The following is a 16,804-nucleotide window of genomic DNA, read 5'->3' on the forward strand; positions in this document are numbered from 1 at the left end:
TTGTAGGACTTTCTAAGTCTGATTCAATGATTACAAATATTTCCTTTATAACATAACAAACCAAATTCTGCTCTCAGTTACACCAGTGTGGATCTGTAGCAATTCCATTGAAGTCAATGGATGTACTGAACTGACACCAGTGTAACTGACAAGTCTAGTGATTTTCACTAAGAACTGTAAGGTTAGAGGATAGTGATCCAATTTACTTTTCAAATTTATTGGGACATGATTGGAATTGCAGAGAACAATCAATCAGTGTCAGGGAAATTGACTGAAGTAGATGATCTAGGGCTGGATCCTGAAAGCCCTCTGCATCTGGAACTGCCATTGACTTAGTGGGGGGCTGTGCTTGTGAAGGGCTTGGGGACTGGAGCTCTGATAAACTACAATCCAGTCTTCTTGATTCTATTTGTTAGAACAGAGCAGTTTCAACTAAAAATAAGGCAGATAATTCTATGAGAACAGGTTTGTCTCTGAACATCAGACAAGTCTTATAGAGATGTGGAACTACTGTTTCTGCCAACAAACTACCATTTAGACCACATGGGTTTGGGAATTACCATCCTTGTATTAGACTCAGGAAGCCAAGGCTAAAAATCTTTCAAATCGCCAGACTTTTATGAGGAGCGGATTAAAAGAAACTCTCTTCACTCTTCTTAAAGCAAGTCCCCAACCACCAAAGGAAATAAGAATACAGAAAAGCTCTGTTATTGTTCCCATGGCAAACCATCACCACGGCCTCCATTCACTATGTCATGATTCATCAGAATGACACTCACTCTCTCTAGTGGCTAGTGTACATCATTGTAAGGCATGGCAGTGATAGAAGAGGCATAGAGCTTTGGGTATTGAATTACAGTAAGAATTTAGTGAGCTTTGGATCTGGGCACTTTTATTTTTCTTGGCCATCTGATGCAAAATTAGTTTTAAAATTGCCTTAAGATCTCTCGGCTTTGCTTTAGTTGTCAGGTCATCAGACTAAATAAGAAACTAATTACTAATTAAGACACCTTTTTTCCTAGCAAGTATCAGCATTACTAGTAGGCCTAGTGAATCCAATGACAACCCGGGACCTTTGGATCCTTCAGGGTTTAATTTGACACAGTAGGTCCTATATTGCCTTTCCTATGGAAGAAGCAAAGAAGGGTGCTGTGCATGCTACTGTGGAAATCTCTAGAGGAACGCTTATACGTGCCCTCCCTACTTATTGTTCTCATGGATTAGCATCAGCCATGTCTAAACAAACAAACAAAAAAATCTTGGTCTTCTACCAACATAGCTTCTCCGTGCCAATTCACTGTTTTTAACCACACAAATACTTTGGCATGCAAGAATAGAGCTTTCAAATGAACATTTAAATGTCAGTATAGTTTTTAAACTAGTATCATTTGTCTAAACATATGATTTTTTTTAACTAGAGAAAAAAATACAGCTAAAGATTAATTAAGAAGCCAAGCCATATAAGTCTCCAGCTAACACAAGGTACTTGTTATATCAGTTACAAAATACGTAGTAGTAATAATAATGAATAATGTGCTGTACATATAAAGTGCCTTACATGTTTGAAGCTTTGGACAATAATGATATTTAGCATTTCAATGGTTCTTTTCACCTCAGGTTCTCAAAGTACTTTACTAACTTTATTAAACTGAAACTCATTAATGATGTCACAGGTTTTAATGATGAACAATAACTTAGGACCCAATCCAACTTGAGTCAATAAAAAATACTCCCAGTGACTTGAAGTGGGAGCTGGATCAAGTCTCAAAGTCAACTACTGAATATTAGCAAATTACTCCTCATCAGATTCCATTGAGGGGAATAAGTACAGGCAACCTCATTATATAGGTTGGTTAGGCATCACAGAGAGCAGCTAAGTGACTCAGCCATGGATAAACAATGAGCAGGTGGCTCATTAAAAGTACTAAATTATCTGGGCTGGTTATATGTGTTTGTTTTCGTTCTATAATCTGCCAGCACACCCTCCTTGCAGGACCTTCTAACCCTATGGTTCTATGATTCTATGAAATCCAATATAGTGCACTATCTCAAAGAGTTAAGATTAGAGCCACAACTACTGAAATAATAGACTTGATGCCCTGTGATATGTACTATTTATAATTTCTGCTAATCTATTTTTTGGGATGTTACAATTCCTGGGTGATGCAGAGATTCTTCCTAAGATGCTAATAGCTTCATAGCCCTGTCGTAAAATAAACAGATATGACATAGGTACAGTGCCTCTCAACCCTTGTAAATACAAATGATCGAGTTTCTGTTTCTGTGAGGAAAGACTCTTTACCCTTTTCCTTGGCTCTGTGCTTTCTGTGAGACTCAGGAGGATTTGATAAAGATATTAACAGTCAGAAGAAATGCAGAGGGGGTTTCCTTTTATGTAAGTTCATCCTGGAAAATGCAAAACGCACATTGTATAACAGAGTTTCATTTGATAATTTCTTGGGAGCCCTGAGCCCCTCAGCAGTGGAGAATGGGATTTGTCACCTGGTGACAATTACACTCAGTCTCTGAAGCTTAGTTACTGCTGCTGAACTGAGATGTTGCCAGTCACGTCTGTCACTGTCAGTGACCTGTCTCATGCTGCAAATTGGAGTGTTTTATGTCTTGCCAGATGCAGAGCACAAAAAATGTTTCGCTTCCCCCCTCCTCCTCCATGAGATTCTCAGTAGTAAATCAGTTCCTGAGTGCAAATGAACGATAACAAAAGTAGCTCTAGGAACCCCTGTATTTTTCATCATGTAGCCATGGCACAGGAAGGGTACAGACAGCCATGTCTTTTTTTACATTAACGTGAAATAAATGTAATATTTCCTTTGCTCCCCCCAGCCAGGCATGTCAAACTCACTGCAACTGTTCCTGGCCAAGAGTTAATTTCAGTACAGTACTTCTTTTCTAAGCTACATGACTAGTGAAATAAATCCCATAGACTGACATTGTTCTTGAAACATTACACACAGCTTTTCTAATGATAATGATCTCGCATTTACGCTGTGCCTTTCGTCTTGAAGAATCCCAAAGCACTTTACAAAACCTGCCAGGTTGATGCGAAGGCTTGACACAATGGGGATCTCTACATTCACCACTGAAATGGAGGTGCCTGTGGGGTGAAAAGCAGCAACAGTTTAGCGGTAGATAGACAAGTGTAGAATACCTTATCATCCCAATAGAAACCACAGCTGTAATTAGCTGGTCATAGTGTAATTACCCATTTGCATATTTGGCAACGACAATGAGGCTAATACCCTTTCCTCTATGTCGTCTGGTCAAGACCTTGGATTTAGATCTCTTCTTCACTTACTCTGCTTCTCCGCTTGTCTAGTTTTGCAGCTCATAAAGCATTTCGTTTCCCTTGCATTTTATTGTAATTACATTACTCCATGTCTCAAGCCTCCAAATTCTCCACTTTATCCCCTGGTAGGTTGTTTTCCATTTGTTTAAGAAAAGCAGCAAAGCAGCATGCAGGCGTTTTCTTGAGATTAATATTTATTTTTTAAGTTTGCGACCTACCATTTGCACTTCCAAAGTCTTTGTACAGAGTGCACCAGATTGTGCAATCCTTGGACTCTACATGCTTTCTTTATTGTTGTTACTGTTATGAAAATATTTAAATATCCATGTCAGGTTCAGGCACATTCAGCAATCACTGGCCATCCTTAAGAGCTTTCTCGGCTCCTGTAAGGCACGATGTCATGCAGCTTTTGAAAACGGGGCTAAATTACTACTGTAGAAGGTGTTTCAGATTTCAGGATGATTTAGCACAGTTTCCTATGTTTAAGTTGGGCCGTGTGCATGTGGTTTTGTCTCCAATGTCTACGGTTGTGTGTGTTTGTTCAGTGTTTCTAATTATCTTTCCTTCTCTGGTCCAATTGTTTGAACCCATCATTTGAAAGACTGGTTGCACTTAGCACTTTCAGAGCATGAGGTTAAAATATGGATGCCACATATGTGACTAAATCCCTGGAGTACTTGCTCTTGCAGTGTTACATGATGGCTATCTTTTTGGAAGACTAACTCTCGCTAACAACAATAGTATCCAGCAATGGAATAACCCATAATATGTAATGAACTACAGATTGTTACAGAGCTAGATAATCTGGTCAGAAAAGCAAGCATTAAATTCACTAGTTCGAGTTCTGTCTTTGCACTCTGGAAGAAGGTTTTACACAAGAGTGATACTAAAGGCAGCCTGGTTCCCCCTAGCCACTCAGGCATATTGAGTGAATCATTTGAAGTGTTATGATGATCATCTCCTCCAAAGCTTTTTTACCCTTACAGCCATTTTAGGAGTTGCAAATTCCCCCCCAAGGTCTGTATCCTGAGATCCCTACTCAGTTCTTACTCAAATTTTCATGGAAATGGAATGATTAGTGTGACAAAGTTTCTCCTCTATCTTGGTGGGTCCTGCACTTATTGGCAGATTTTCTTGCCTCAGAGATTCACCATGTGGGTTGGGGAACAGCCCAGAGACCTTCCCCTCTGGAAGAACCCACAGTCCAGGTCAATTGGGAAGTTTGGGGGGAACCTAGGCCCGCCCTCTACTCTGGGTTCCAGTCCAGGGCCGTGTGGACTGCAGCTGACTATAGTGCCTCCTGTAACAGCTGTATGACAGCTACAACTCCCTGGGCTATTTCTCCATGGCCTCCTCCAAATACCTTCCTTATTCTCACCACAGGACCTTCCTCCTGGTGTCTGATAATGCTTGTACTCCTCAGTCCTCCAGCAGCACACCCTCACCCTCTCACTCTCAGCTCCTTGCACCTCTTGCTCCCAGCTCCTCACACTCACACCACAAACTGAAGTGAGCTCCTTTTAATTCCTAGGTGCCCTGATTAGCCTGCCTTAATTGATTCTAGCAGCTTCTTCTTAATTGGCTCCAGGTGTCTTAATTAGCCTGCCTGCCTTAACTGGTTCTAGCAGGTTCCTGATTACTCTAGTGCAGCCCCTGCTCTGGTCACTCAGGGAACAGAAAACTACTCATCCAGTGACCAGTATATTTGCCCTCTACCAGACTCCTGTACCCCACTGGTCTGGGTCTGTCACAGTAGATACTGAGTGAAGATCTAAATAGTTAGCCCAATAATTCTTTGCACTTACGAATTGCTCTTTGGGAGAGACCTCAAAATGCTTTACAGACTGTTCATTACGTTTCACAGCAAGTCCATAAGCTGACCAAGTATTATATCCATTTCAAGATGGGGTACACTGAGACATAGAACAGTTAAGTAACTTTGACCAGGCCATGCAGCAAAACAGTGACAGAGCCAGAAAGAGAGAGCCCTGTCAGTCCTTAGCTTTAACTGCTAAGCAGTACAATCATTCATCTCAGAATCTCACGTGCTGTCCCATGACTGAAAGGGTTTCACACAAAGAGAGTTTGGGCATCATGGACAACTTATTCTTTTCTTTTTATTTATTTATTTCAAGTCAATGTAATGCTTATGAAATGTGCCCAATCAACGACCTTAAAGCATGAGTTCACAGACTCCATCTCCCCCTGCTACAGGTACAACCAGGGCAAAAGCACTACAGGTTTTCTCACGCTGCCCCACCAATCTTCCTCATGCTTCAACATGAGGGACCCCCTCAAAGGAGGAGCCCTCTCCGTAAGATGTTTAGCACGGTTGCAGTTAGTGTCAACTGTGATGGTGGTTTTGAGGATGTGGACAGCCAGCCCTTTGATTTGTTGTTTTTTTCTGGGATTGTTGTTTGTTTGTTCTAAGTCTTTCTTTGAAGTTGGCAATACTGAGCTACAATGGTCATTGTGGAAAAGAACGGTTGGTGGTAATTTGGAAAGAGAGATGTAAACTCAAATCTCTTCTGTTCAATCCACTGTATTTCAGCCAAACAGATCTGCAATAGATATCAATATTCATTATTTTTTACCTCCTTTGTTATACACTGTGGGCCAGGTCATCAGCTGGTGTAAGCAGGCATAGCTCAACTGGCTTCTACAGGAATCTGCTGATTTGCACCACCGGAGGATCTTGCACCTTATTTATTTTTTCATTCACATTGTTCTCTTCCTCTCTCTGTGTTCCTTTCTTCACAGTCTCTCTCTCTCTGTTTGTTTTCCACTCTGTCTACTCTCTGCTCAATTTCCAAGCCTAGGGGATGTTTGCTCTTTCTCCTCATGCTGTTCACTCTTTCCAATCTCTCATATGTAACAGAAGTGATCCCAGTAACATTCGAGTTCAAGTCAAACTTTGAAACCTGTGTTGTTTGAGAAGGTTTGGCATGAAAGAAATTGCATTCTCTCACTATTTATTATTTGTATTATGGTTGCCCAGAGGCCTCGGTCAGGACCGAGACCCCTAGTGTGCTGAGCACTGTACAAACACAGAGGAAGACATGATCCCCATGCTGATGTGAGTGTGAAAAACAATAGAAGAGAAGGGGAAGGGAGAATGAGGTTAATAGTAATAAGATCATGTTGTTAAATAGGTTAACTATAGGCCTAATCCAATAGGAGTCTTTATATTGACTTCATTAGGCTTTGGGTCAGGCTCTATGTACGTGATTACTTTGTTCCAAATTATTTAAGAGTTTAATTTATATTTTGGAATTTAAATTAACCCCAAACTCAAAGCAAAGCTTATGGGTCAGCCTTGTAAGGTTCACTGAAACCTGTGCAAACTAAAGTTGGTGGGTTTTCCCCAGCCCTGTACCTGCTCTCTAAATAAAAATACTGCTTCATCTTTGGAACTTAACTCAGTATTTCCAGAAAGTGCTACTGAGATAGCTGCTATGTTGGTCAACATACCAGACATTGAACAAGGGACTTGGAGGTACCCATAATGCACACTGACCAGTGGGTTATATAATGCCAATGCCAATGATTATCTGTGGCTAGGATACTATTAACTGTGGGGCAGGAAAGCAATCATAGCAGCTTTCTTTATTAGTTTATGTGGCTGTAGTCTCCAAAGAAAGGGTGAATGTCACTAGTCGGTAATGGAAGTTATCAGGTCTCGATTAGGGATTAAAGTTTATCATTCCAAGAGTTTTGTCTGCATTCGAAAGAAGCTAATATACAGTATTTGACCTTGCTACAGTAGGTGATAATACCCATGTTGTACAGAGAGAGGTAAGGAGAGAAGAGATCTGTCATGTGAAGCTATGGGCCAGATCCTGAGAGGTGCTGATGTCAGAGGAATTTGCAAGTGCTCAGAAACTCTCAGAATTTTGTCCACTGGAAATTGTGGAACAAGACAGAGGAAAAAAAGTATAAAACAGTGTTTCACTGTGTAGCGTAAAGGCCACATGTTTAACAAACTATAGCAGGAGACCAAAGAGGCCGTTGAAGGGAAAAGTAATGTATAAATGAGAATCTGCTTTAAAAAAAGAAAAAAATAAGTGGGGAGCTAGGAACTCAAATTATCTTATCATGCAAAGAGTAACTTCCAGATGACAGAAGCTTAATATATTGTAGCTCCTATGGTCTCAGCTGGGAAAAGACTCCTTTTTGGTTCACATTCTACAGAGCTCAACCAATAGACCACCTATTTGAACTAAGGCTGCACCCACCTAGAGCTCAGCCAGATCTCTCCTCTCCTTGGCTCTCTCTTTTTCTCTCTGTTACAACATGGGTATTGACACCTACTGTAGTAAGGTCAAGTGTTGTGTATTACCTACAGAGAGACCAATGAAAGGCATATGTCTGCCATGTAGCTAGGTATATTCTAGTGTTTAGCAGACACAATGGCTTGTCTCCTAATTTAGTAGAACTAACACATTCTTTGTCAAATTCATTTTTGGAGTGACTCTAGGGAAGTCAGTAGAGTTACTCCGGGAAGGAAATTGTCCCTCTACTTGTTTGATTTTTATAGGATCTTGTTGTGAACATAAATGACTTACATTCATTCTGTGTCCTCTTGTATCTTGCTTGCAGAACAATAATGAACTGGAAAACACATCAGACTGTATGTAATTTGGCATACCTCTTGTGTCCATTACTATTTTGCCAGATCCTTTCCATCTTTCCTTTTGACCCAGGAATTTAATTCCATTAACAGAAGTTAACAAATAAGATTTGCAACAAAACTCAAATGTAGTTATTCTGAGATGAATATGTAGAAGTGCACTTGTTTGACAACCACTGTTCTTATAGTTTAGAGAGCTAAACATTTTGGAAAAGGGACTAGGAAAGCCATCTGGGGACCATTATTTTTGTTTCACTTACCAAGGAAAAGATTGAACAATAACAGTAAAACTGGTGTTATTGTGTATTGTTGGGAACAGCCTACCGGCCAAGGTTACTCCTTGCATAAAAATTTTTTAATGAGCAATTTTCCACTGTCATGCTTTACATTGCATAAAATATCTTGAAATATTATAGCAGGACTAGTAAGCACAGTAGAGTGGTGTGGGGATTCCTTATGAAAGGGAATGTATCTGGAGACAAGGATCTGGCTTGTCATGTTAAAATAATATTGCGACAACAGGCAATAAGTTGAGATGCATATGGGAAATACTGTCCGCTTGCCCTGTTTTATCAAGGATTTGCAGCAGCTAATGATTCAGTTTTCAGATGTGGAGTTCCTTATAAGGACACAAGTATCTGAATTTGTGTGCTCATATCAGTGCTTAGTTATGTAAATGCCCATGCTGGTCTCCTACTGTAAGTTCTAATTTCAGCATCCCGTTTCTGGGTTTGTGCATTGAAGACCAGTTTACAGTTTTAAACGCGTGGCATGGATTGCTACATAGTTGAAACACACTTACTTTTGTATGGGTCAGACCCACATTGCACGTGTGAGGATGGGAAGGGTCTGTACCAATGTGCGTTTGAGTATTTTATATCCTGTAAGTGAGGTTTAGATGACACAGGACAGGCAGTTGAGAGTGTATTCCAAAATTCATGACAATCAGCAACTCCTCCCCACCAGGATATTGTATATCCTGATATTGAGGGAACAAAGAACATTGCTGGAGAAGAGTCATAACACAATGCTGTGAAGGGAGGTAAGAAAGAGAGGGAGTAGAGACAGGCTATGTGTACAAGCCACACGTATTCATGACTACTTGACTGGCTTTATAGAGGTAAAGGCTGGTGCCTTATCCACACACACACGTGCTCTTCATCTCAGCTTCATGGAAGGACATTCCACAATACTCCGGGAGTTTAGGGATCATGTAGATCCTGGCAGCCAGTAAATCTGTTTCAGGTCCTCACAGTTTTGCTAATGCTGGCACCCTGTCCAGACCACTGGGGTACTGTCAAAAGATTTAGTTTCAAGAAAGTTTCTTCTGAAAGAACTGGTTTATCATGTCATTGCATAATGAGGACGATAACCATAGAACAAATACTCATGAAATATTCATGGCTAACATTTGCTGAGCATGTACAGTTGATAGCTATACATTTTTTTTATATCTTGGCTGCTTTAGGTTTCTTGATTTAATGTTAAAAAACAACAGTGTGGTTTAGGTGTGTGGTCAGGATTATTATACATGAGTACAATTCTTTATTTTGAAGCCAAAGTATGCCTATCTGCTGCCTTACACTGGGGGAAAAAGAATGATTTAAATTATTTATACCAACCAACTTGCATTCTAACTCCAGCTATGGAATGTAGTCACTGACCTTAAAAACAAAATCACAAGTCTCCCGCTTTTGCTTTCTTCTGTCAACATCATAGATTGCCTGATGGGAAGCTCAGATCACCTCCCTACAGGCAGAAATGAGCTCGCGCGCGTACACACACACGGCAGCTCTAACATTTTACTGACCTGCTCAATTCAACATTATTATTGAAACATTTCATGACAAAAGGGGGATACAAACTCTTTAATCTTGCTCCTCTCTGACAAATAGGTTTGTTATAGTCAGTCTGAGTTCTAGTCCTTCCTGACAAGAGGAACCCATAGCCATAGGTGCTGGAATCATTTGTATAGTGGGGGTGCTGAGAGCCATTGAACCAAACTGTAAACCCTGTATGTGATGGAAACCACTTCAAGCCAGGAGGTGCTGCAGCCTCCCCTGCACGCTAGTTCCAGCACCTATGCCCATTGCCCTTTTTTCATCCAAGGCTATGTCTACACTACGAGATAGAGGTGTGATTCCCTTGCTCATGTACACATATTTGTGCTAGCTGTCTTCAAACTAGCATGAGTATAAATTACACACTAGCCTCAGTAGCCCAGGTAGAGGCAGCGGAAGCACAGTTGAGTGCTGCTGCATACAACCCACCGGAAACCGGTAGGTGCCTACTCGGCAGAGCTCAGCGTTGCAATAGCAGCTATTCTGCTGTTCATTCTCACACTAGCTCTGTGAGAGCCAGCACAAGCTATGTGTACATGAGCAGAGGAATCACGCCCCTATCTCGTAGTGTAGATGTAGCCCAAGGCTCATGGTTTTCTAAAGAGCCAACAAAGTCCTGGCTGAGCAGCATGAAATTAGCTGCTAAGATCATCTTTCTGATCTATCACTCTTACCATCTCAAACCTTTCTTTGGGCTTGTCTATACTTACGCGCTGGTTCGGTGGCTGGCAATCGAACTTCTGGGTTCGATTTATCGTGTCTTGTCTGGACGCGATAAATCGAACCCAGAAGTGCTCCCCATCGACTCCGGTAATCCTGCTCGGCGCAAGGAGTACGCGGAGTCGACAGGGGAGCCTGCCTGCCGCATCTGGACCGCGGTAAGTTCGAACTAAGGTACGTCGACTTCAGCTACGTTATTCACGTAGCTGAAGTTACGTACCTTAGTTCGAATTGGGGGGTTAGTGTAGACCAGGCCTTTGAGTCCATCTTCTGACACTGCCTTTTCCACTGCATCAAATGCAATACATTTGTCCCTACTTTGGAGACCAGAACTCCAGTGTTCTAGGGCCTATGACACAGGCCCCTGGGTGCTATGGTAACACTACTAATAATAATTAATAATAATTAATATAATAAAAATCTCTCCCATTTTATCTGTTCCTGTATCATATTGTCACCTCATACACTGCCTTCCATGCCATCCCTTTCACACAGAACATCCTTCCTGAAGCAATCCCTGAACATCCTCCCTGAACCATAAAGCCACTACCTTGCCCTCCTTCAAGTCCCACCACAATCCCCATTTCAAATGTAATGCTAGCAAATTGATTTTGGAGACAGAGACTACATGCTACTATGTGTTTTATGGTGCCACTGTGGAGAGAGCAATTTTCGTGCATTTCCCATGGATATCCTTTATTGCCATGTGGATCGAAAAAGTGGCTTCTTTTGCTACATAAGGCCCCAATTATTGATGGTGCACACCAACCCATACTGGCTAGGGCTTGCATCTCACCCACGTTAAAACTGATTCCTGCACTGAAATTTGTACCATGCAGCTTGCTTACATGTTATTAGTTTCTGTTATATGTTGCCATGAATTGCGCATAACATTTGGCATTGTATCCGTTTCTCCTTTCCTTTGTTTCTCTTGTGTTTTTAGATTGTAAACTTTTTTTGGCAGGGGCTGCCTCTTCCTCTGGGTTTGTATGGCGCCCAGTACAGCGGGGACCTAATTCTGACTGTTACTTATGGATGCTATAAAATAATAATACATAAATGAATGAATAAATAAATATCTGACCATGACTTAAACAAAAAACTGAGTGAGAAAAGTCTAATCCCTTTATACATCTATTGCCTGCTTGAATGAATCCCACTAGAAAGACTTATTACAGATATTTTAAAATCAAACACAAAGTTATTGGGCTCATTACAGGAGTAACTGGATGAAGTTCTGTGGTCTGTGTTCTACACGGGGGTCAGACTTAGATGATCGAATGGTCCCTCCATTAAATCTATGAATTTATGAAAATCATTTCCACCCTTCTCTCCATTATGCTTTTTCCTCTAATATTTTTTCCTAGTTGGTAAGAATTCATCTGTCCTCTCTCTATGTTCCAGATCAGGGGACTGTACAGAAAGTTGTTGTCCTACCCACCAACTCTTCTGCAAGTGGAGAGCTCATTTTAGAAGAACTGGAGGTTTTTCAGGTTTGTCTTGCTCCCCCTTTCATTCCTCCAACATGTATGTTCACACAAACACTTTGGTCTAAAGCAAGGGTGACTAGCACTTGATAAAAGATCAAATAAATTAGTAGAATAATGTCAGCTTGATGCCCTCCAACTGAAGGAAGTAGGAATAAGGTGGAGTCTAGTGTATTGTGGAGTGTAAATGGGCTTAAATCTTTTTTTCTGCATTCAAATGCCTTGTTTTTCTTATGTTGTCATCCTGGCTCAAAGGATTTTGATAATCACATTTTTTAAGAGGTCACGTTATACTGGCTGCCAGCAGGAGACTTTTATCATTGGCATCACATATTGAGGCAGCCGCCATTTGCAGCTGGAATCTCAGTTTTTCTTTTCTTTCTTTTTTTTTTACTTCTTTGATTATACGATAAGCTTTCTGATTATGAGCCACAGATTTGAAGCAAACTGGTGTTGTTTTTACTTTGCTCAAGTTCTTTAAAGCCAGATGTCACTGGAGTCAAAAAGCCTTAGGCCTAAATCACCCTAAGCTGAAAAGAGGCATAGACAATTAATGGCAAAAACAATAAAAGAGTCTCTGTCAATCATTCTAGCCGCCTGTTAGAACAATAAGGAATTGTTCACCCAACTGGTGAAAGCTCTTTGAAATTTGCGAGTGGACTGCCATTTACCAGGTAGACTCAGGGCAAGTGATGCAAATCTAGGCTGAGCGTCTCTGTTCCCAGAACAGCTCAGCCTGTTGTGCAGAGGGACTGGGCAGCCCGTTTGCTATGGTGCAGCTAACTTGCTGTGTGGGCAGGTGTGGAAGGGGCAAGCTCCATCTCCTCCCAGCCCTCTTTGGGCACACCAAGGAAGCCTACCCCTTTCTCCCCTAGAATCATAGAATATCAGGTTGGAAGGGACCTCAGGAGGTCATCTAGTCCAACCCCCTGCTCAAAGCAGGACCAATCCCCTGTGGACAGAGGCCCTCCCTTGTGCAAGCCATACAAGGGACTGCCATCTCTGCACAACCTCCTCCTCTGCACACCTTCATACACGCCTGTCCCAACCCAGGTTCCCCAGTTGCTTTGTACCCCAGGATGAGTTCCCTGTGAATTTAAATGGTCTTGTTATGCCTTGTGTGGAAAACTGAGCCTACTATTTTCAAAAAGTGCACATGAATAATATTTTATGGGACTTCTTTCACCAGAAATATTATTCATTCCATTTAGAGCAGAGGACGCTAGGCAGGGAAAGCAAGGGCTCATGGGAAATCTGTACCAAAGCCTGGGAGAGAACCCAGGGTCACGACTCTCAGTCCCCTGCTTGGTCTTCTCCTCATTACATCCTGAGCCTTCAAGATCATATTAGCATAAGCTCAGGGCTCAAAACATATGATAGTTGTGCTGGGGCTTTACTAATGACTCTCAAAAACAGAAGGGACAAGGGTAGCAGAGGCTTAGTGTAAGTAAAGGCCTATCCTAAGTAAAGTATGCAGTAGTGCTGTCAAGTATTTTCTTTTTGAAAAGTAGCTCTGAGAGGGAAAGTGGAATCTGAGGCCCAAAGTGGCATTTGACAGATTGCAGTGAGAAAGACGGCTGGAGCAAAGCTATTTAATCTCGTTTCCATGCAAGACACAAGAGACAGAGCCCCAGGACAGCACTGCAGACACAAATCGGGGACATTTTGATCTACTTCAGTGTTTGTGAAAATGAGACACTGATAGAACTGTTCAAAGCAAGGAGGGAATAGGCACTGTATGCTTCCCACACACTGACCTCTGTAAATTTACTACCCATTAGACGTGAACTGGCAGCAACACCTTATTAATCTGGCCATTTATCCCTTGCAGCTATGTCAATATGACTCATTTCCCACTTACTAAACTTTTACTGCTCCAGTCCTGAGCCCCAACATCTGCCAATGCGCTTATCTTCACCTCAGGTATTTATATGCCCCCCACTACTGTAGCATCTGAACACCCTATAATCTTTACTGTATCTGTCTTCACAGCATCTCTGTGAGGTAGGGAAGTACTATTATCTCCCATTTTACAGATGGGAAACTGAGGCCCAGAAAAACTAAGCGACTTGCCCAAGATCAAACAGGAAGCTTCTGGTGGAACATGGAATTGAACTCAGATTTCCCAGCTCCCAAGTATTCAGTCCTGAAGTGTTACAACCCCACAGCCCCAATTCTGAGCAACTTCCAATTTCTGCAATCCCCTTGCAATTCCAGCCCTGGGCCTCCTCGCAGCTCTGCTGGTGTGGCACGCTCTAATCCTGACCTACCACAATGGCATCCGTCTCTTGTGATTACTATAGTAAATCCTTGATCCCCAAAATAATGATTGCCATTACTGTTGCCATCACCGACACCATTAATTTTGATGAGAATAATGGACTGTTTCATTGACTTAATACAGTGGATGTAATAACTCCAAAGGGTGTTCTTTAACATTCAGTTTGACACAGATAATAAATGATACTGAAAACTACATACAGTAGTGCGCAGTGTCCACTGAGTGCACTGAGCAAAAACAAAAAATCAGTAACACAACACATCATTTGTAATGTTGGCATTTCTTGTTGATAATCTAAAAACATGTGTTGGACAGTAACCAAAGTGTACACATTGTAGATACAGTGTGGAAGAAATATTAATTCTTCTTGTCCGGATCATGTGCTAATTACGTATGAACTGTTACATGATTCCTGCATGCTGTCACCTTCCAAGAACAAAGGCTGTGCCTTCCAAAGAGAGAGTGAGTGATGGTTTGCAAACACATACTGCCTATCTGTAGTAGTGAGTCAGCTCTTAAGAGCAGTTCGGCCAGAAGTGTGAGAACTTGTTAATGTGTCTGAGTCAAGTCCAGAGGTTCATGTAGCCAATATATTTACTGACTCAAACTTTGTGTTTATGTCATGTTTGTTGAGTTGTGGCAAAAGATGATTAGGTGTGAATGACATCCCCTCAAGAGTCTGGAAAAGAATGGTTTATCTAGAAATGCCTGTGGCTTACAAAAGTTTAATGTCATGACATAATAAATAAAAGATGGCATATAAATGTGATTTGTCTTTCAGAATAATGCTCCCATAACAACAATGAAGATTTCATCTAAAAAGGTAAAGAAAAGTGGAACACTCATTCAGTGGTTATTATCTGAGGACAACATTAACTTAAGGTCCTAAAATGGCTAACTAGGATGCACCATACTACATACGGACACACAGATCTTCAGTGTAGCACCTTTGACTTCCAATTTGCACTGGCTAAGGATCTGTTCCAGCACCATTAGGACAAAATCCACTCGTGCATTGTTCAATATTGGTTATTTTCAATTGATAAAAAGTGTCAACAGTCCAATTAGGGAACAAAAAAATTACCATATAACCAATCACATCACAATCCATAGACTGAAGCTATTTGTCTAAATTATTCATTCAGCACTTGGGGAGTGTAGGAATGGTAGTATGGGCCGATAATGAGGTTATGTATGTCAAGCTAATTCAAAATGGCTATTTTGACATGAATATTAATATGGTGATGGTGATCATAATAGTTGTGTGACTGCACAACCAAAATAAAAGGTAGCTAAAATTCTGTATTCAAACAATTTAAATTTACTGAATTGTGCCCAAAACTTTTCAGAATTATTAATTAATTAACTACTATTTATGAAATTAAACTCAATAAGACTTGCCAGTGTTATGAGAGAGAGGGACTCAGGTCACCACAGTTCAGGTATGCTCATATCCAGGGTTTATTTCCACTTTAAGAAATGCTATTTAACTGACTTTTGGTTAGAACCAGTCATTTTGCTCCAGATTCTGATGGTTTCACTCACCTTGAATGATCCTTACTCCATGAGTAGTCTCATTGGCCTGGAGTAAGGTTCTATTTAAGGTAAGATTCTCAGAATCTGGTCCATAGTGACCTCTAAGTTTTGTGTTTATGGAATCTATGCCCTGGAGAAATCCAACTAGAATCTTTGCACAATATTTCTTAAGGAGACTGTATGCAGAGAAGTTACTGAGCTCAAAGGCTTGATTCAATAATCCTCACTAAGGACCAAGTCCTCAAATCTGAACTCAAACCAAGTCCTCAGATCTGTTAATTCAGACCTGCTGCAGCAGGACAAAATAATGAGACTCAATGTCCAGAAAACCATTAGCATTCTCCATAGCATTTTAAATAGTTTCTAACAGGAGATGGTAATGTTATAGGCATATTAACGTGGGAGATTTCTATTTATTTTGGCTTTGAACCCTTTAGTGGCTCACCTCTTGGTTTTTAGTTAATTCAAAAACGAATTGAAGGCATTATGCATGTTAACTAAGCTCCTGGGTGAAGCTGCTCCTCTAGGCTCCACATCTGAAATAAATGTTTCATAGACTCATAGACTTTAAGGTCAGAAGGGACGATTATGATCATCTAGTCTGACCTCCTGCACAACGCAGGCCACAGAATCTCACTCACCCACCCACTCCTGTGACGAACCCCTAACCTATGCCTGAGTTATTGAAGTCCTCAAATCGTGGTTTCCATTGCCTTCAACAGCAACAGTTATATCTGAGCTCGGAGGAAGGGATCACGCAGGTATCTTTGCATCGCTGCCATATCTATGGAACAGCCTGCGCTGACTGCTGCCTCGCTAGAGATCCTTACTGCGCTTGGGATGGCAATTCCTGCTCCAGGTTCTACCCAACAGGGAAGAGGTGAGGAGTCTGATGAGATTTGCAAGAAAAGTACAAGTCAGGGGTTTACTTTCATATGTAGTCATGGGTCATGTAATGTGATAGCAGAAGGGGATTGTTTGTTGTTGTTGTTGTTGTTGCTG

At 41.2% G+C, this 16,804-nt stretch overlaps 1 protein-coding gene across 1 annotated transcript in view; it reads left to right on the forward strand.

The window, feature by feature from the left end:
• Nucleotides 1-16,804, forward strand: part of SEMA3C (semaphorin 3C) — a 159,080-nt gene that overhangs the window by 129,399 nt on the left and 12,877 nt on the right. Inside the window, exons 13-15 of the mRNA XM_034765654.1 lie at nt 11,903-11,991; nt 15,048-15,089; nt 16,525-16,682. Of these exons, the coding sequence (XP_034621545.1) occupies nt 11,903-11,991; nt 15,048-15,089; nt 16,525-16,682 (289 nt within the window). The remainder of the gene's footprint in view (nt 1-11,902; nt 11,992-15,047; nt 15,090-16,524; nt 16,683-16,804) is intronic.

This window comes from Trachemys scripta, chromosome 1 (assembly GCF_013100865.1).
Source record: "Trachemys scripta elegans isolate TJP31775 chromosome 1, CAS_Tse_1.0, whole genome shotgun sequence".
Lineage (NCBI taxonomy): Eukaryota > Metazoa > Chordata > Testudines > Emydidae > Trachemys > Trachemys scripta.